Genomic DNA, 19,637 nt, shown 5'->3' with positions numbered 1-19,637 from the left:
CGTCCTCACCCGTGTGTATGAATGTTGAATGTGATGTTTTGTTTTATTTCGTTTTTTTGCAGACACTGGCAGGATTTGGGCTACCTGATCATCTACGTGACGGGCCGACCGGACATGCAGAAGCAGCGAGTGGTCGCCTGGTTGTCGCAGCACAACTTCCCGCACGGCATCGTGTCCTTCTGCGACGGCCTCGTGCACGACCCGCTCAGGCACAAGGCCAACTTCCTCAAGGCCTTGACTGAGGTCAGAATGAGCGATTGTTTTTGATGTTGTGACACAACTGTTTATTGATTTTGCGTCTTCTTCTGCCGTCAGGCCAACATGAAAATATTTGCCGGCTACGGGTCTAGCAAAGACATCTCCGTGTACGCCTCCATCAACCTGCATCCTTCGCAGATCTTCATTGTTGGTCGACCCTCCAAGAAGATGCAGCACCAGTGTCAGGTACGCACTTTAACAAGCTGTTTTACTGTAGAACAGTTTTTTTTCTATTGTGCATTGATCATTATTTGGGTTTTAACGCAATTTTGGAAAACCAGATAGATGGATGGATGGATGGAAATATAAATCCAGGGAGTCCTCGAGTTACGTCGGAGTTCCGTTCCTACTCTAGCGATGTAACCCGAATTTCGATTTTCCACATTAAAGTCAATATTTACCGTACATCAAAAGAATTTGCATTAAAACATCTAAAATACATTAAAATAAAAATACAAAAAAATAAGATACTGTCCGACTGAAGCCCAAGTCTTTGCCGATGTTCGTCTGTGTCTCTCCTTTCTGTGATCTTTTTATGATGTCTAGCTTCGTTTCCATGGTAATTGCTTTTCTTTTGGCTGGACTAACATTGATAGAAGTTAGTGAGTTAGCTAGTTAGTAGCGTTCTTCTTTGGGGCCATGATGTGGGGAAAAAAAAAAGGGGACGAAAAAGCCAAAAGATACTCCCACAAGTGCACAAGCGCTTGCTTAAGGGCTAAATAGCGGCCGGGGAGAAAACAATGCGGACGAAATGGCGGACGAGGAGCCAAAATGGCGGACCGGGCGTAACCATTGTAAAGTCAAAATGACTTCAAGTGTGCCTTAACTCGAGGACTCCCTGTATTACACATAGAACAACTTTTTAAAAATGAAAGATACAATTTCTTGAAAACGTGACAGTCTAAAAAGGTTTCTTCAAAGTAGACATTTATCTCCTAAAAATGTTCCTAAAATAACGTTTTTAGTGAAAATAAAATTAATTTCTTGAATAGATAGAAGACCGAAATTTTTTTTATTGAAATTGGGCGAACAACGTTCTGTCTTGAAAATATATTTAATTCATCTAGAAAAGAAACATTCTGTCTTTGACAAAGGAGAACCCAAGACCCCCTAACAGACCAGAGACAGGACCAAAATATATTACATTTGTTGCAAGAAAGATTACTAAAAAAAACTTAATTTTCTTAGTGTGGATTATTTAATAAATGCTTAGTTTTAGTTTAGTTTTAGGATTAGATTTAGTTTTTTTTTTTTTTTTTTTTTTTTTTTAAACAAAATGTGTATTACTTGTGCACAATATTTTAAAAAACACCATGGGAATGATGTCATCCTAAGGTGCTTTTCTATTGGCTGCTGCTAGATGACGTCACTTCTGTGATATTTTTTGAAAGTACATACATATTTCTCATACAAAGAATTTTCAAAAATACATGACATTTATTGCTACGATATTTCTCAAAAGTGAAACTTTTTTTCTCAGAATAATAATTCTCAAAAACTATGACAACTAAAAATATGACTACTCTCAAAAAAAAAAATAATGTGTGAAAAAAAAATCTCAAGTGTGGAACATTTTTATCAAAAATTCTCAACGGTCCAGAAAAATAATTATTTTTTCGGGATAGAAATTCTCAAAAACATTACATTGCTCTCAAACATAAATCTAAAAAATATACAGCCTTTTTCTTCAAAATATTTTTGGGCTAAGAATTCTTTTGAAAAAAAAAAAACAATAATAATAATAATAAAAATTAATGATGACACGTACGTTTCACACATCGTTAGCAGTGACTGCATAATTTCTTATGTCTTCACACTTTCAATAAAATTTAGTTAAGCCCTGTTATAAAAAAAAAAATATTTCTTCATGTCTGTGTGACTTCCCGGGTTAAATTGAGACAACTGGACTCTTCTTGTTTGTTGCGTTTTGTTCTTGTGTCCCCCCCCCCAAAAAAAAAAATTAATAATTAAGCAATGCTATTAGGCTAACGATATAATGTACCATGATGTTTTGAAATGTTTTTATTGCGCAACTGGAACAATGGGGTTGCACTACTCGCATGAATGATATTTTTATCACGCCGCCAGTTCATCACGGAGGGCTACGCGTCGCACCTGTCGCAGCTGGAGCACAACCACCGCTCGCGGCCGGCCAAGTCCAGCAGCACGCGCATGGTCCTGCGCAAGGGCAGCTTCGGCCTGGGCGCCAACAGCGACTTCCTGCGCAAGCGCAACCACCTGCTGCGCACCATCTCCTCGCAGCCGCCGGCGCCCGGCTCGCCCACGGCGGCCGGCGTCCACCACGTGCGCCCCGAGCGCACGCAGAGCCAGTCGGACGGCGAGCGCGGCCAGGGCCAGGGGGCGGCGGCCGCGCAGCGCAGCATGAGCATCACGGCGGGATGCTGGGGACGCAGCAGCAGCACCAAGATGGACGCCGGCGGGGCCCTCAGCCCCAAATGAGGAGGACGCCGTCCACAAAAAAATCAAAATAAAAAAAAAATAATGAGAAGAAAACAAAATGGCGGTTGTTGGCGACCACCTTCAAAATGGCCTTTCTGTTAATAATAGCATTTCAAACGAATCTTCCCCGTAAAAATGACTCGCTTATAGACGATTATACGTCCAAATATTTGGACAGCGCTTGGGCGCCATCTTGTGACATCATCTAGAAAGAGCACAAAACCGCCACAAGTTTTTCCGAAAAAACGAAGGCCAATTGGGATCATTCGGGGGAATGACTGTACTCCTTTTTCAGGTTCTGCGCTTCAATCGTGGATTTTTTTTTTTTGTCTTGGATCCCGTAGGGTCCAAAATGCTGTACAGTTCTGCTCCAAACTTGCAAGCACAAACACAGACTTGATGTGGAATGGATTCAGAGAGGAAAACTGGATTTAGCGTCCCCCTTCCAAACCACGAAAATCCTCATCAGTCAAGGAAGTGAGTGACCCTTTAACTGCACAACAACCTGCTCACATTTTTTACACTTGCTAGTTGGGTCGCAAAGAGGGGGGAAAAAAAGAGATTTGAAGGGGTACTTGACTCATTGAGCCATTTTCAGCAGTGAGATGTTAATATTTTGTGTGTAATTAATTAATTGACTCAGTTTACTGACCAAACCCAGAAAACAGGTGAGCCATGATTGGCCATTATCTACTTCCTCAGCACAGGTGATGGCATCATCAGTTGACAGCAAGTAGAAAAAAAATACTTTCTAAAGGTATTAATTGTACATGAAAAATGAAGTTATCAAATTCATTCTGGACGGACAAAATATTAACTTTTCACTGCTGAAAATTGTTCAATGACTCAAGTGTCCCGTTAAGTTGTAATTTTATTGGAATATATTTTCCAGAATTGTTTTTGTTTTTTTTAGCTTTTTAAGGAAAAAAACAAAAATTATAACACAATTACACCCCCCCCCCCAAATGACAATAGTCAACTTTTTTTTTATTTCAGAAGCTTAGGACATGTTAAAGAATTACTTTTGGAAATATAACTAAAGTGGGGTATAACCATTTTTTTTTAATAGGAAAAAAAAAAAGTCCTAAAAATACACATTTTCTCAAGCTATTTTTAAAAAAATGTCATAAAGAACCAAGAATACTGAATATCTTTTTCCTCAAGATGGACAACCCTTTTTTTTTTTTTTTTTTGTTGGCTTTTTTCTCTCAATCAAAATTGTTATTTTCTTGGAAATATTCTATAAATTTATGACAATCTTGACTTTTAATTGAAAAAAAATACGACTTGAATGCCTCATACAATTTCTCGTATGCTTACAATTTTTTTCCTCAAACACATGAATCATCATATGTTCTCATAAATATGAATTATATTTTTCTCAAAAGTGTTCAACATTTTCTGGAAAATATGTTATAATAATTTCATAAGATTAAAGACTCTCAAAACGTTCAACATTTTTCTCAAAAGCATAGAATTTTAATCTCATGAAATTTTAACTTTTTAAAAAATTTGAAATTCTGGAAAGTACAATGTTTTGTTTTATTTAAAACCAAGAATGCAGTATACAATTTTACTCACAAAAGATTGCCTTTTTTGTCAAAAGTATTGGACTTGTGGAAAATACAGTTTATGACGAGATCACATCAAGACTTTGCAAGTTTATTCTTTTGAAATTTGTAACTTGAATTGCATCAAATTCTCAAAAATGTACTTTGATCGAAATTAACTTCATCTGGTAAAATTACAACCTTGAAAATCTTTTTTTTTCTCTCTCTCTCTCCAAAACACACACTTGGAAAATATACAATTTTTGTTAAATATTTGGACTTTCCTTGAAGATATGCGCTGTAATTCCACTAAAATTCTTACATGAATCAGTTGTTGTACGAGTTGTACGACTCGTACAACACGCGAATTGTGCCAAAGTTCTCAAAGACGAGAGGGAAACAAACATGTCGTGTCGTGCGTATGGGCACCTCCAGCCGCCACATTTGTACATAATTGTTGTGATATAGATTCTCAATTAATAGAGGACTGTGGTTATGCACAAGTGCTGTCTGCTCCACTCGAAAGTGTCTTCTTTATTCTTCTTCATTTTTGGAATATTTTCTGTTGATTACAGTGGAGCAAAAATCATCTTTTTTTTTTTTTTTTCCTTCTTTTTCTCCATTCTTGGGCTTGTTTAAGTGTGGCCTGGCACAAACAAATGTTTTTTGGTTGTATTATTACTACTATTATTATGACCATTGTTTTCTTGCCAATCACACTTGTGTTCTATTTATTATTATTATGATATTGTAACTTTTTGTTCAAAGCTCTTTTGGAACTCTGGGAAGTGGCTTTGTCCCGCACGCTGTACATGAGGTTGTTGAACGTGTTTGTAAATGAGTGTACAAAAATGTCATGTCCACATATGAAACAATATAAAAGATGATGTTTATAATAAGAAGAAGAAGAAGAACAATGATGCTGAGGTATTTCCCAGAGTGACTGCAATGGACCAACACGCCTGGCGGGAAAATGTGCAATATTTGTTCCACACATACACAAACACATAAAATGAGGAATAGCCCAAATCTAATGACCTACCCAAGTTTCATCATAAAAATTATAGATTATCACAATAATGCTTTTAAAAAAAAAATATTTTTTTTTAATGATTTTTCATACACGTATGTCAAAAGTTATTTTCTCGAAAATATACAGTACTTTTGTGAAAATTGTGAAAAAAAAATTCTGGAATTCCTTGGAGAATTTTTTTCTCTCTAAAACATATTTTAAAACTTTTTTTTTTTTGCTAGAACATACAACTGCCCAACTATTCATGAAAATATATATTCCACAAACACATTTCTTGATAATTTTTTCCCTCAAAAAGATTTGACTTTTTGAACGTGTATTTTTTTTTCTTCTCCAAAATGTTCCAAATTTTGTTCTAAAAAAAATCCGAGCAACACTTTTTGGTTTTGTAACATTGCATTTATTTTTAATAATTAAAATATTGGAATTTTCTCAGAAACATACAGCTTACATGAAAACAGCAGGTTTTTTTCTTGACAATGTATGATTTAGGTTTCTTTGGGGTTTTTTCCTTATACTTTTTTTTTTTTTTTTTTTTTAAATTGGACAAAAAATGTATGGGATTGTTTGTGTGGCTTTTTTTAAGACGTATTCTGAAAAACATCTTCCTTTTCTCGACACTGCCATTAAATATTTCATAAAATCTTTGGGAGACTTTATAAACATAAAAATGGCCCCTGGCAGAAAAAACAAAAAATAACAACAACAAAAAGTGTTATATGGTGCAATTAAATAACTCATCAATATTGTGACTCATGAGCGGTAAGTAAGAAGTAGGCCTACAGTGGAACTTTGGTTTTCATGCACAATATTGGTTATCGTCAAGCTTTGTGGTACTGAATTTCCAAAAGCAAAGGGCCACTGTATTATACTTCATTTCCATTCATGACAACAAATTGACTGTTAAAAGATGATTGCAAATCAGGTACGTGCTTGGGGAAAAGCCATATTCTGTTTTTTTTTGTTTTTTTTTTGGGGGGGGGGGTCATTTAAAATACAACACTAAGCTGCGCATCAACACGACGGATGCAAATTAATACGGCACCACTGATATGAGCTTCAATGACAATGGCTTTAATGTACAGTAAAAAAACAAAAAAAACAAACAGGATGTGCGTATGTGTTAACGGGTAAACAGCTTTTATCCATCTATATTCCCTTGTTTTTTTATGCAGTGTATAAACAACAGAAATACATCAACGTGTCTCGTTTCTTTTGTCCTCCACTCACACAAATACAATTCATTATGACAAGACAACAAAAAGACAGTATTAAAGTGTTTTGATTAGAAAAAGAGTGATTTTTTTTTGTCTGAAGGGCACAACTTTAGCAACAACATACATTTGATTTGATTGAAAACTACTTTTCCCCCCTGATTTAAAAAAAAAAAAACAAATCTAAAAAAATACTGAACTTAAAAGTAAAAAAATAATTCTGGACGAGAACTCTTATCTGTTGAGTCCTAGCATTCTCTGAAAGGAGCTTCCGTCGCCCTTGGTGGCTTGCTACATGGACCAAAAATAAAAATCACAAACAATGAAAATATACATTTGTAACTGTAGTATTTTTAAGCACGCTCTTGTGCATTACCTTGTTGATGTCTTTGTGTTTCTCCCTGCTGACGATCTCTTCGATGATCTCGCCCTCACCTCGAACTAGTCTGTAGGAAGTACGTACGCACAACCTTCGATGATCTTATTTTATCTTAAGAGGCTAACAATAACAATAACAGTTAAAATCTCACCTGGTGCGTCCCGTTTCGGGGTCGACCACTCGGCGAATGACGCTCTGCCGGGCGTCGTACTCCTCCTTGGTCAGAGGCCTCCTGGTAGCCAGCCGGGACTTCTGCTCGTCCGTCATCACTGTACACGTCACAAGCCAATACACAAGAGACGAAAAACATTATAGTATTCCTTTAATTTTGCCTAGTGACAAGTAATTGTGCTCTCATGTGCCTAGCAACCAATATTTGTGGTCAGTTAAATCCACCTATGAACCAATAAATAATTGTCCTTCCTTAAATTATTCCACTCCCTGATTTCCGCCTAGCAACAAGTACATCATTAAGTAATGGTTGTGTTGTTGTGGGTCACCTGGGCCGAGCTCCACGCCGCCATCGTCGCTCTGCCAAAGCTCCAGTGAGGAGGAAGAAGGTTTGGATGGCGGGATGCTACGCGGCTCGGCGAGCTGCATCAGCCTCTTCTGAATGTCGTCATCCTTCATCTTCTTCTTCTCTTCCTCCAATTTCCTCTTCTTTAGTTTCTTCTTTTTCTTCTCCTTCTTGCGCCGCTTCTTCAGCTTGGCTTTCTTCTTCTTTGACTTCTTCTTGTTCTTCTTCTTCTTCTTCGTAGTTTCGTCACTGGACGACGACGAAGACGAAGAGGATGATGTGGTGGCGCGGGAGGAAGAAGAGGAGGAAGATGAAGTGGAGCTTGGTCTTCGTTTCTTTCTTTGCGTTTTTACACCTGACGGCACGAAATAGATTTAATTTGTGACCAATTATTTAAAGTGTTTTTTGTAATGTTGCCACTGTGCCTGGTTTGTGTGGTGCTAACCTTGAGTTTTGTGTGACTTTTTCTTCGATTTGCTCCGACTTCTGCTGCTGGAAGAAGACGACGATGAGGAAGAGGAGGACGGAGATCTTCTTCGTTTCTTCTTTTCTTTGTCGTTTGTCTCCACTTTTCTGCTTCTTTTCGGTGACCTGCTTCGGTCCATATTGGTTTAAAAAGCCTTTTGCTTTTTTTATGTCAACTGAAATTACGAGGATTCAAAACGACGGATGTCTCCACTGACTGCGTCGATGTTTACAGTCGGTCCGTTTGCTATTTCATTCCGACAGACAATTCCGTCACCTACTTTTAGTTCCCACTTTTTTGTTTGTTTGTTTGTTTTTCCTTTCCCACTTCACTCACACAAACACGCACACAAACAAACATGATCTCAGGTCAGGCGTTTTTTCGTTTTTGTTTTTTTTTTTATTTAACAACCATGTATAATAATGTGTTTTTTTAAATGCCCATGTATGGATGGATGGAGTAAGGCGTTTAAAAAAAACACTAACCATGTATAGTAAGGCGTTTTTTTGTTGTTGTTTTTAAACGACCATGTATACTAAGGCATTTTTTAAAATGACCATGTATACGATTCGACAATGTATAGTAAGGCGATTTTCTTTTTAAACGGCGATTTTTTTTTAATACAACCATGTATAGTAAGACGTTTTTTTTTTGTGTTTTTGTTTTTTTAAATACAACCATTTTTTTTAAACGTCCATGTATAGTTAGGCATTTCAAAAAACAAAAAATAACCCAAAAAAAGTAAGGCATTTTTTTAAACGACCATGTATATTGTATAGTAAGGGGGTTTTTTGTTTGTTTTTTTTGTTTGTTTTTTAGCGACCATGTATACTAAGGCATTTTTTTAAATGACCATGTATACGAGTTTTTGTTTTTAAACGACAATATATATTGCATCGTAAGGTATTTATTTATTTTTTTAAACGACCATGTATAAGGCATTTTTTTAAATGAACGTGTACGATTCAACAATGTATAGTAAGGCGATTTTTTTTTTTTCAAGCAACCATTTTTTTTAATACAACCATGTATAGTAAAGCGTTTTTGTTGTTGTTGTTGTTGTTGTTTTGAATTAAATACAACCATTTTTTTATACGTCCATGTATAGTAAGGCGTTTCAAAAAAACAAAAACAAACAAACGTAATGCTTTTTTTTTTTTAAACCACAATATATATTGTATAGTAAGGTTGTTGTTGTTGTTGTTGTTTTTTTAAACGACCATGTATACTAAGGCATTTTTTTAAATGACCATGTATACGAGTTTTTGTTTTTAAACGACAATGTTTTTTTTTTTTAATACAACCATGTATAGTAAGGCGTTTTTTTTTGTTTTGTTTTTTGTTTGTTTTTTTTAATGACCATCTATATTGTATAGTAAGGCTTTTTTTTTTTAAACGACCATGTATACTAAGGCATTTTTTTAAATTACCATGTATATGATTTTTTTTTTTAAACGACAATGTATAGTCGGCCGATTTTTTTTTAATGACCTTTTTTTTTTTAATACAACCATGTATAGTAAGGCGTTTTATTTATTTATTTTTTGTTTTTGTTTTTTTAAACGCCCATGTATATTGTATAGTAAGGTTTTCTTTTTTTATTTTATTTTTTAACGACCATGTATACTAAGACATTTTTTTTAAATGACCATGTATACAAGTTTTTGTTTTTAAACGACAGTTCTTTTTAATACAACCATGTAAAGTAAGTTTTTTTTTTTTTTTTTAAACAACCATGTACAGTAATGCGTTGTTTTGTTTTATTTATTTATTTATTTTATTTAAAATACAGCCATGGCGTTTTGTTTTGTTTTAAACGACCATCTATATTGTATAGTAAGGCTTTTCTTTTTTTTTTTCTTTCTTATAAACGACCATATATACTAAGGCATTTTTTTAAATGACCATGTATATGATTTTTTGTTTTTAAACGACGATGTATAGTAAGGCGATTTGACGAAAGGCGAAATGACCTTTTTTTTTTTTTTAATACAACCATGTATAGTAAGGCGTTTTTTGTTTTTTTTTAAAACGACCATGTATATTCTATAGTAAGGTTTTCTTTTTTGTTTTTTTTAACGACCATGTATACTAAGACATTTTTTTTAAATGGAAACGACAATGTTGTTTTTTTTAATACAACCATGTATAGTAAAGTTGTTTTTTTTAAACAATCATGTATAGTCATGCGTTTTTTTCTGTTTGTTTGTTTTACTTAAAATACAGCCATGTATAGTAAGGCGTTTTTTTTTTAAACGACCATCTATATTGTATAGTAAGGCTGTTCTTTTTTTTTTTTTTTTTTTTTTTAAACGACCATGTATACTAAGGCTTTTTTTTTAAATTACCATGTATATGATTTTTTGACAATGTACGACAATGTATAGTAGGGCGATTTTTTTTTAAATGACCATTTCTTTTTTTAATACAACCATGTATAGTAAGCCGTTTTTTTTTTGTTTTTTTTTAAACGACAATGTATAGTAGGACGAATTTTTTTTAATGACCATTTTTTTTTAATACAACCATGTATAGTAAGGCTTTTTTTTTTTAAACACCCATGTATATTGTATAGTAAGGTTTTCTTTTTCTTTTTTTTAACGACCATGTATACTAAGACATTTTTTTTAAATGACCATGTATACAAGTTTTTGTTTTTAAACGACCATGTATAGTAATGCGTTTGTTTTTTTGTTTTTTGTTTTTTTAAATACAGCCATGTATAGTAATGCTTTTTTTTGGGGGGGGGGGGTCGGGGGGGGGTGTATATGATTTTTTGTTTTTAAACGACAATGAAACGACGACAAATTACTATAGTAAGGCGATTTTTTTTAAATGACCTTTTTTTTTTTTTAATACATTCATGTATAGTAAGGTTTTGTTGTTTTTTTTTAAACGACCATGTATATTGTATAGTAACGTTTTTTGTTTTTTTTAAACGACCATGTATACTAAGACATTTTTTTTAAATGACCATGTATACGAGTTTTGGTTTTAAATGACAGTTTTTTTGTTTTTTTAATACAACCATGTATAGTAATACGTTTGTTTTTTGTTTTGTTTTTTATTTAAAATACAACCATATCGTAAGGTGTTTTTTTTGTTTTTTGTTTTTGTTTTTTTAAACGACCATCTATAGTGTATAGGAAGTTTATATATATATATATATATATATATATATATATATATATATACATATATATATATGTATATATATACATATATATATATGTAAGGTGTTTTTTTAAACATCCATGTATAGTTAGGCTTTTCAAAAAATCAATAAAAAAAAAAAAGAACGACCATGTATAATAAGGCGTTTTTTTGTTTTTAAACGACCATGTATAGTAAAGTGTTTTTTTTTTTTTTTTTTAATAATATATTTGGTAAGTTTTTTTTTTTTTAAACCATGTATAGTAAGGCGTTTTTTTTTTGGGTTGTTTTATTTAAAATACAAACATGTATAGTAAGGTTTTGTTTTGTTTTTTTAAAACAAAACAAAACAAAAAAACCCAACCATGTATAGTAATGCGTTTTTTTTGTTTTTTTTTTAATGACCATGTATATTGTATAGTAAGGCTTTTTTCTTTTCTTTTTTAAAACGACCATGTATACTAAGGCATTTTTTTTTTTTTAAAGACAATGTATACGAATTTTTGTTTTTAAACGACAATGTATAGTAAGGCGTTTTTTTTTAACCACCATTTTTTTTTTTAATATGACCATGTATGGTAATGCGTTTTTTTTTTTTTTTTTAAACATTCATGTAAGAAAAAAAAACGACCATTTAAGGGCATCAGGCATTTTTATATAAAGTGTGTGTAAAAAAAGATGTACTGTCATCACTTTTGTGTATAATTCTGTATGTACATGCATTACACATGCATATATTTACATGTAATTTATTTTGAATACAAGCATTCACACCTCAACTCTTCCACACCTCCTTCTTCCCTACTTATACTGCACCTGTTCTCCCTACACTTCGATGGATCCTCCTGCACCCGAACTACACGTCCAAGGTCACTCCACCTACATTCAGTGATTGTTTAGTTTACCCAAAAAGAATTCAGTGCCGAGAATGAAATAATTATTCATGCAATTGCTGCATGAATGGAGCCTAAACACAACTTAGGAGTTCCCATTTAAAGTGTACGTCAATTTTGTTCAATTATTGTGATTAAGAAAGAAAGAAAGAAAAACACCAGAGGCTGAGAATAATTGTCACAAATATTTATTTCAGTTTTTACAAAGGCATTAGTGAATCTTTAAAGCTTTTGTATACTGGTCAACACGCTCCTGATGGAGTCAGCCCTTATTTTCAGTCAACACTGTACCACTTTTGAGGTGAACGCCGCCATGCGCTCTTAAATACCATAAACACCGCTGAAGCAATAAATAAAACAATCTCTGGTGATCCCGTAAAAAAAAAAAAAAAAAAAAAAAAAACAGCCCCAAAGTCAAAGTTGAATACTGTCACATGAGTGGATGTAACAGTCAAGAGGAAGGGGTTTTAATAAAAAAAAAATAAAAAAAAGAAAAAGAAAAAAAAGAAAAGAAGTGAGCCTAAAACTACACTTCAAGCCCCAAAATATAAAAAAAATAAAGAACATTGAATTGGGGTTGGGGGACGTGGTGGAATGCTTTTCGTTTTGGGGACTGGTGCCCTCCCCCATTAGGACGCGGCTGCCATGCGGATTCTCTCGGGAGGATAGAGCAGGACGTTCTTGGCTGCTTTGATGGTGTTCTTCATGAGCATGGCCACCGTCATGGGCCCCACGCCACCCGGCACCGGCGTGATGAAGCCCGCCTTCTGTCGAACACCTGACACACAAGCAAAAACACACAATTTCAACAATAGGTCCAGACAATAACGCAAAAAAAATAAAAAATTTAGGGTTTCATATATGACCATGGCTGCTTCCAATGGGTCAAATTTATTTGGTAGTGAGGAGATCTTTCCATTAGGAGTCGATTCAAGTGTCTCTATTTGTTCTTTTCTAGAGCAAAATCTTGACAATCTAACTCCGCCTTCATCTAACTACTTCCTGGTTGTTTTCCAGCTTTTGGGGGGTAGATAGAAAACACATTCCCAATCATTAAAAACTATTTTGATTTTTAACGTACCTTCAAAATCCACATCTCCAACTAGTCTGCTTTTCCCGGTGACGGGGTCCTGCACCCGGTTGATGCCCACGTCAATGACGGCCGCGCCCTCTTTAATCATGTCAGCGGTGATGAGGTTGGGAATTCCTGCGCCAAAACGAGGGCAAAGACGACAATAAGAATCCAGTGAAAGCCGTTTACACAATTGCGGCTTATGCAACAAAAGGAGGAAGCTTTGTCGCACCTGCGGCGGCGATGACGATGTCCGCGATTTGAGTGTGATGTCGGAGTTGATCCTTGGGGGTGTAACGGTGGGAGATGGTCACTGTGGCGTCACCTGTTAGCACACATTAGCATTTAGCATTTACATGTATATTGTGCTAAAAACATATGTACTTGGAGATTGACAGTACTACGAAAAAATAAATAAATAAATAAAAATTAAAATGCATAAGCGGTAGTGAGGCGCTGACCTCCCGGTCTCTCGTGTCGTCCGTCTGTGTGCAGCAGCATGGCGATGGGCATGCCCACGTTCTTGGAGCGGCCCGCCACCACGACGTTCTTGCCCACAGTGGGAATGCCTGCAAACATGCATGGAAAAAACGATCAACAAAGGACACAAACGCCTTTAGTGGTGTGTTCAATTCTAAAGAGAATGGATGTAATAATATAAAAAATAATGAAATAAATAAATGAGTAAACAACAAACAAACAAATAAATAAATAAATAAATAATAATAATGTGTGAATTCTAAGCCGGTTGGTCAGCTTTCAGTTTGTCCTTACACCACCTTGGCCCTGCACTCCTAGCGCCGCCTTCCTTGACTCCTCCTCCTCCTCATCTTGCACTCCTAACTCCACCTCTTTCCCCTTTCCCCATCTATCCCCTATGCTCCTAAATGCCACAAACACCCAACTCCTCCTCTGCTCCTACTAACTACGTGTCAGCCCTGAAGCGGTTGGTTGGTTTACCTGTGCGTTTGATGATCTCCATGACCCCCCAGGGCGTGGCGGGCAACATGGTGGACTGATCGAGGCACATGCGGCCCACGTTGACCACGTGGAAGCCGTCCACATCCTTGGTGGGGGCGACGGCGTTGCAGATGGCGCGCTCGTCGATGTGGTCTGCGTGCCGACAAAATATAAATAAATAAATAATAAAATAATGAACCCTCAATGCGAGCCATTTATCCACCTCACTTTTTTTTTTTTTTTTTAACAATTTTAGCCATGGTAATGTATGTGTAATGAAAGTTCCCAAGAGTGTAGAATGTCTGATTTTGTAAATTACAACTTCAGCTCTTAAAAAAAAATATTTAGTCCTATCTTGGTCACCATGCAAACTTGAAACTGATTTTTGTTTATTATTCCTATAAATAAAAGCAATAAAATGAATAATTGTTTGCCAATTGTTGGCATCTTAGTGTCAAGTAACTATGCTGCATTAGGTTTCATATGGACTAGAGCAACACTTCTTTTTTGTCACTTTTGATGCAATTTCAAACCCAATTGCGTACTGTCGTGATGAATCTTACTATTTCCGTACCCGGCAGAGGCAGCTGCACCAGCAGGCCGTCGACACGATGGTCCGAGTTGAGCTTAAAGATGAGGTCCAACAGCTCTTCCTCGCTGATGTCGGAGTGCTTGAGGATGGTTTCGCTGGAGATTCCTGAGGGAGACGACGAACAAAAAGTTCACTATGCAGTCAATGTATTGCGATTATAGTCGTGGTCTTGGGATACACGAGTGTGCGTCCTCACCGACGTCGGCGGCCGATCGGGTCTTGTTGAGGACGTAGGAGTGGCTGGCCGGGTTGTCGCCGACCAGGATGACGCTGAGGTGAGGCCGCCGGTGTCCGGCCATCATCCACTTTTCCACGTCGGACCGCGCCTCGTCCCGGATCTGGCGAGCCAGCTTCTTTCCTGAGATGACCACCGCCTCCTGCCTGGAGAGCGAGCGCACGTCAAGACGACAAGATTATTTGACAATTAACAAGCTATCGTTTCATTACAGTTCACATGACAACATACGGCTTAACTTGAATTTTTCACTGGATTTGGACAGATTTTTGCAAGGGTCACAGAATATTGTTTCCTATTGCTATCAAAACATGGAACTAGGAGTGTGATTATATATCCGTGTCGTGATAAATCATGATGCTTTGTCATGAGCTGAGTTTTAGTTGTATTATTATTATTATTATTATTATTATTATTATAGTTATATTTATATCATATATTATATATCATATTTATATTGTTTTTATTATATTATGAATTGTATTTTTTTAATGTTTTTATTTATTTATTATTTATTTTTTATTGTTATTAATTTATTTTATTTTTGTATTTATTTATATTATTATTATTATTATTATTATTATTATAGTAGATTATTGTGGATTTATGACCTGACCAATAATCGCGGCGTCATATCTTGAGATAATCGTTAGCGTGAGCCTTGTATAGCACATCGTATTGCATCATGAGGTACCCAGAGGTCCCACCCCAACATGGAACATCCCAAAACAAAGATTAGAGTCTCTTCTTTCATCAGGAAAAATTATATATCTACCTGTTTCTGTTTTGAAGCAATTCGCATTAGAATATAGCAAAGTTTCATCAATATTCACATTCCTGGTGAAAAGACTGGCAAAAAGAGCTTGTTGCAACATGGCCACTGGTTGATCTCTTATACTCTGCTGCCACCTGTTGGCCGTTTTTGTTAATAACTACCACTGCTTGAAGCATTCTCTTCAGTTCAGAGGCTGCATCAAAGCCTTCCGTATGCTCTAGCATTAAAAAATAAAAAATAAAAAATTACGTATAAATATGTCTTTGGGAGCATGGTAATATTTAAAATAGAACATATTTATACATTTTTGGGAGCATTCACAAAACAATTTTAATATAATATTATTGGGCTTACAAAATATTTTCCCTCGTGACATCCAACTATTGGCCTACATTTGGACTTTTTACTCACTTTGAGTCATTTCTGAGGTTCAATTTGAACAGTCACGGAATCGAGAGGTCAACCTTCCATTTAAACAGGCTAGGGTGTGTAGACGTTTTCTATCCACTGTGCAGACAAGCCGCCAAAACGACCCCATTTTCAGATATCCAGTGTTGCATTTCTTTGCCTACTTGTACAGTGACTACTCTGGCACACGCTAGCACCTGTAGCCTCTAAAATTAGTCGCCCGTCAAGCTGACTGGGCCATATGTTCGCACGCACACGCAGTCAGACTGGAGCCGCACAGTAACTCCAGACCAATGACTTCACCGTGCCAGCGAAGCAAAGTGCAGAAGGTTGCAAGGAAGAAGATGAAAAAAAAAAAAAAAAAAAAAAAAAGTGTTTGAGGAGCAGCTGTGGTACAGTGTAATTTACTGTGTGACCGTACCACAAGCCAAACAATTGCCACAGCCAACTTTTACGCTTACATAACCGAAGACAAACATGAGAGGGAGGAGGATGCCAAGGAATTGGGGAGCAATGAGGCGACAAGAGGTGATGTAACAGCACAATTGTTAGGCAAAGCCAATTAAGGTGACTTGAAGAAGAAAAGTAGCACAAGTCTGGGGCGCATCCTACATTCAAAAAGAATATGCAAAGTTAGCAATTGGTCTTCTTAAATTCAAGGTGTACTTGCTCAGGCTTTTAAGTTGGGATAAAAATATTGTATGATCAATTTCAAAATATAAAAATATAATGGAAAAAAATATTTTAAAAAATCTTATTGTGGCTTAACTTTAAAATATATTTGAAAATCTAAATTTACAAAAAACAAAACAAAAACAAAAAAATCGAACTTGCATCATTCCTTACCATATCTGGGATGAAAATCTATGCAGTATAAGACAGTATTTGTAAACAAATGAAATGTTTTTAAAAAAAAATCATTTATAAAAAAAAACACACAAATAACCATCTTGCAATCTTTTGAACAAATTAAAAATCAAGTATACAAAAAAAACAAACAAACTAAAAAAAAAAACCCGATTATAATTCTTAAAGAAATATGGGGGGGGGGGGGGGGGGGCTAACGCCGGATTAAATGTGCTAAGCAAAATACAACAAAAACATTACAAGTGCTTCTTTGCTCAAAATTTTAGATGAAAAACAGTGTAAAATCTTATTAAAACAGCATCAGTATGGCACTTTGGAAGAAAACAAAAAAATCTACACACTTTTTCAATTTAATTTCCTTAACAAGTAAGGTTAATTAACCATGCCATGCTCCAGCACGTATATTTAGATTAATTAAATGTAAATATATTTAGATAAATTAAATGCTTACGACTGGTTATTAGTTATGACCAACCTCCATTTGCTTTGTAGAAGCAATAAGTCATTTTAGAGAGAGAGAGAAAAAAGATCCTTAATACAGTATTGCACTCTATGATGAAGTGAGCATTTATTTCTATTTCAAGTACAGTATGCACTGGAGATCAAATTTAATGATGCACATGCAAGCACTAATAACAAACTGGATCATCTTGTGACTTGACTTGTGCTGGACACGAGGTCCAAAGTTAATTTTATTAAGTTCCAGCACGGGAAATTTTATGCTTTAACACGTAGCAGTGTGGGTCATTATATTGTGCACGTGAAGGAGTTGACGTTGGAAATAAGTGGATAAGTTTGTGCATATGTGCGTGAAGGGCGTGTTAATATCGCCTCCTTGCAAAACTGCAACAGGGTGCAAACGCTCGGGTGGATTTCATCATCCACCTTGCTGTAATACCGGCGTGACGATAGAGGGCGCCCTCTCAACATGGGGGAGGCGATATATTCAGTCGGTTTGGTCACTTAAAAACTCGAGTTTTCAAGGCTCAATTCGAACCACAGAGTGGTAATAAAGCGTAAATAAAAACACATACAATAAGCATACATTTTCGACGACGGAAGAAGAAGAAGGAGGAAGTCATGTTGAGTAAGATTTAAATAATAGCGTGGTCGGTTATATGGCGGCTGCGGTGATGATGGGCTCACCTCGAGGCGGACGTGTGAAGGAGACACAGCTGCTGGCGAGAGTGCTGGCACACTTTCCTGAGAGTCCTGACCGCTGCCATAGTGGTTGAAGAAGGCTGAAGTAGGAAGACGGCAAACCGGCCGAGCGACGAGGAAGGCGAAAGAAAGAGCGAGGGGAGCTCCCTGGGCTGACAGAACGTCGTAGTCTGTGGCGGCAGGAAGAGCCGCAGAGGTGCTTTATATATGACCCCGCCCACTGTCTGCGTCATCGTGACGTTCAGGCCTCGCGGCCCCACCCCCCGCTGCTTGGAATCGGCTGATGACATAATTTGACTTGTTTGCTCTATGTGCTTGATTGGTCTTTTAAACGTATGCATGCAAAACTATAACCAGGCGTGGCAAAATATTCATATTGTGCTTAAGTACAAGTACTTTTGTGAAACACAACTAATAAGTACTGAATCGACTGCAGACTTAATTGTTCTTTATTCATTTTTTTAACAAACCTGTCTTTTTTTTTTTTTTTTTTTTTTTTTTTTACCAAAAGTAGACTGAAATGTGCACTTTGTAGTTAAACTACACTTTTGTAGTTAAGTCAGTTAAGTTTCAGTCTTAGTGAATCGGATCAGTACTTTTTTGTTTTTACATAAAAGGTCTGACTACCTTTTTAACTTTTACATAAGGAGTCAAATCGATACTTCTACCATTTTTATTATTTTTTTTTTACAAAAATGTACTTACAACACTTTTGATACTAAAGTACATTTTAGTTTGTACTTTATTTTTTTTTAGTTTTTGAAATCAGTCAAAAACTAAAAACAAGTGCTTAGGGAAAGATTGAGGCTGTATTATTGAAAATATTGTTTGATTTTACTTTTAATACTATATTTCCTGTTTTTATTTGCCAGCCGTTGGCTTGTATTGCTGGCTGTCATGTTTCAAATGCATTTGCACGTTAACCCGAGGGCGCTTCAGAATTCTAATTATACGTGCAAACAAAAAAATGTATTAGTCACAAAATAATAACCTTGGCGTAGTTGAAACACAGCACTGGTTTTTGAGTCGTTTGGCATTCTTTTAGGCAGTGTCATCAGTTTGTTACCGATACATTGTTTTCTTTTTCTTTTTTTTATAGCTCAGCTCCGCCTCCACGCATCCTTGTCGAAACGTTTTATTTCCGTGGTTTCCGATAACAAAAAAAAATACCTCTGCTATACATTCACACACAGACATCAAACTGTAACACGAGGTATCTTGTGGTTGACTTAAAAAGTGACAGTCGGAGGTGGTGACGTCATTAATTTGGGCGCATGAAGCTGGGGCGTGCTGCTGATCTTCACAAGATTAAGCAACCTTCAGTCACCAGTACAAATTTGAAAATAATTGCAGAGTCCTGATCTAAATGCATTAAAGGTGAACATAAAACTACATTTTTTTTTTATATATTTCTTCCATATTCAAAGTTTATGTTAATACCAGGAGACAAAATCCAGTGGGTCTTGTTTTTCAAAAAGCCATTATGACAAAACAAGGATCGAGCTACAAAAAAAAAAAAAATGTCTTTAATGCAATAAGTGATTCAAATGTGTTTGAGTGGACATACGCGTGCTAACATATTGCATAGGTCACTGAACTAAAAACAAATCAGAAACGTGACATAATAGCATTGATGACTAACAT

General features: G+C 35.8%; 3 protein-coding genes across 5 annotated transcripts in view; 1 reads left to right on the top strand and 2 right to left on the bottom strand.

The window, feature by feature from the left end:
• LOC144018431 (membrane-associated phosphatidylinositol transfer protein 2-like) overlaps window positions 1-6,501 on the top strand; it is a 60,163-nt gene extending 53,662 nt beyond the window's left edge. For all 3 annotated transcript variants that reach the window (XM_077520539.1, XM_077520540.1, XM_077520542.1), the window contains 3 exons: window positions 63-243; window positions 316-444; window positions 2,347-6,501. In XM_077520539.1, coding sequence (XP_077376665.1) covers window positions 63-243; window positions 316-444; window positions 2,347-2,718 — 682 coding nt within the window. In that variant the 3' untranslated portion in view covers window positions 2,719-6,501. The remainder of the gene's footprint in view (window positions 1-62; window positions 244-315; window positions 445-2,346) is intronic.
• On the bottom strand, window positions 5,456-8,124 carry arl6ip4 (ADP-ribosylation factor-like 6 interacting protein 4). Its single transcript, XM_077520543.1, has 5 exons — window positions 7,857-8,124; window positions 7,395-7,766; window positions 7,046-7,163; window positions 6,892-6,961; window positions 5,456-6,806 (listed from the first exon to the last, which is right to left on the bottom strand). Exons 1-5 carry the CDS (start codon window positions 8,014-8,016, stop codon window positions 6,750-6,752), a joined length of 777 nt encoding a protein of 258 aa, XP_077376669.1. The 5' UTR covers window positions 8,017-8,124; the 3' UTR covers window positions 5,456-6,749.
• Window positions 8,125-12,095: 3,971 nt separating this feature from the next.
• On the bottom strand, window positions 12,096-18,248 carry mthfd2 (methylenetetrahydrofolate dehydrogenase (NADP+ dependent) 2, methenyltetrahydrofolate cyclohydrolase). The gene is made up of 8 exons (XM_077521950.1): window positions 17,979-18,248; window positions 14,744-14,928; window positions 14,530-14,652; window positions 13,956-14,108; window positions 13,457-13,564; window positions 13,228-13,320; window positions 13,005-13,130; window positions 12,096-12,701 (listed from the first exon to the last, which is right to left on the bottom strand). Exons 1-8 carry the CDS (start codon window positions 18,224-18,226, stop codon window positions 12,553-12,555), a joined length of 1,185 nt encoding a protein of 394 aa, XP_077378076.1. The 5' UTR covers window positions 18,227-18,248; the 3' UTR covers window positions 12,096-12,552.
• Between the last annotated feature and the right edge of the window lie 1,389 nt (window positions 18,249-19,637).

Source organism: Festucalex cinctus, chromosome 5 (genome assembly GCF_051991245.1).
Source record: "Festucalex cinctus isolate MCC-2025b chromosome 5, RoL_Fcin_1.0, whole genome shotgun sequence".
Taxonomy (NCBI): Eukaryota; Metazoa; Chordata; class Actinopteri; order Syngnathiformes; family Syngnathidae; genus Festucalex; species Festucalex cinctus.
The sequence above is the reverse complement of the archived record's forward strand: the minus strand, read 5'-3'. Positions and strand labels throughout refer to the sequence as shown.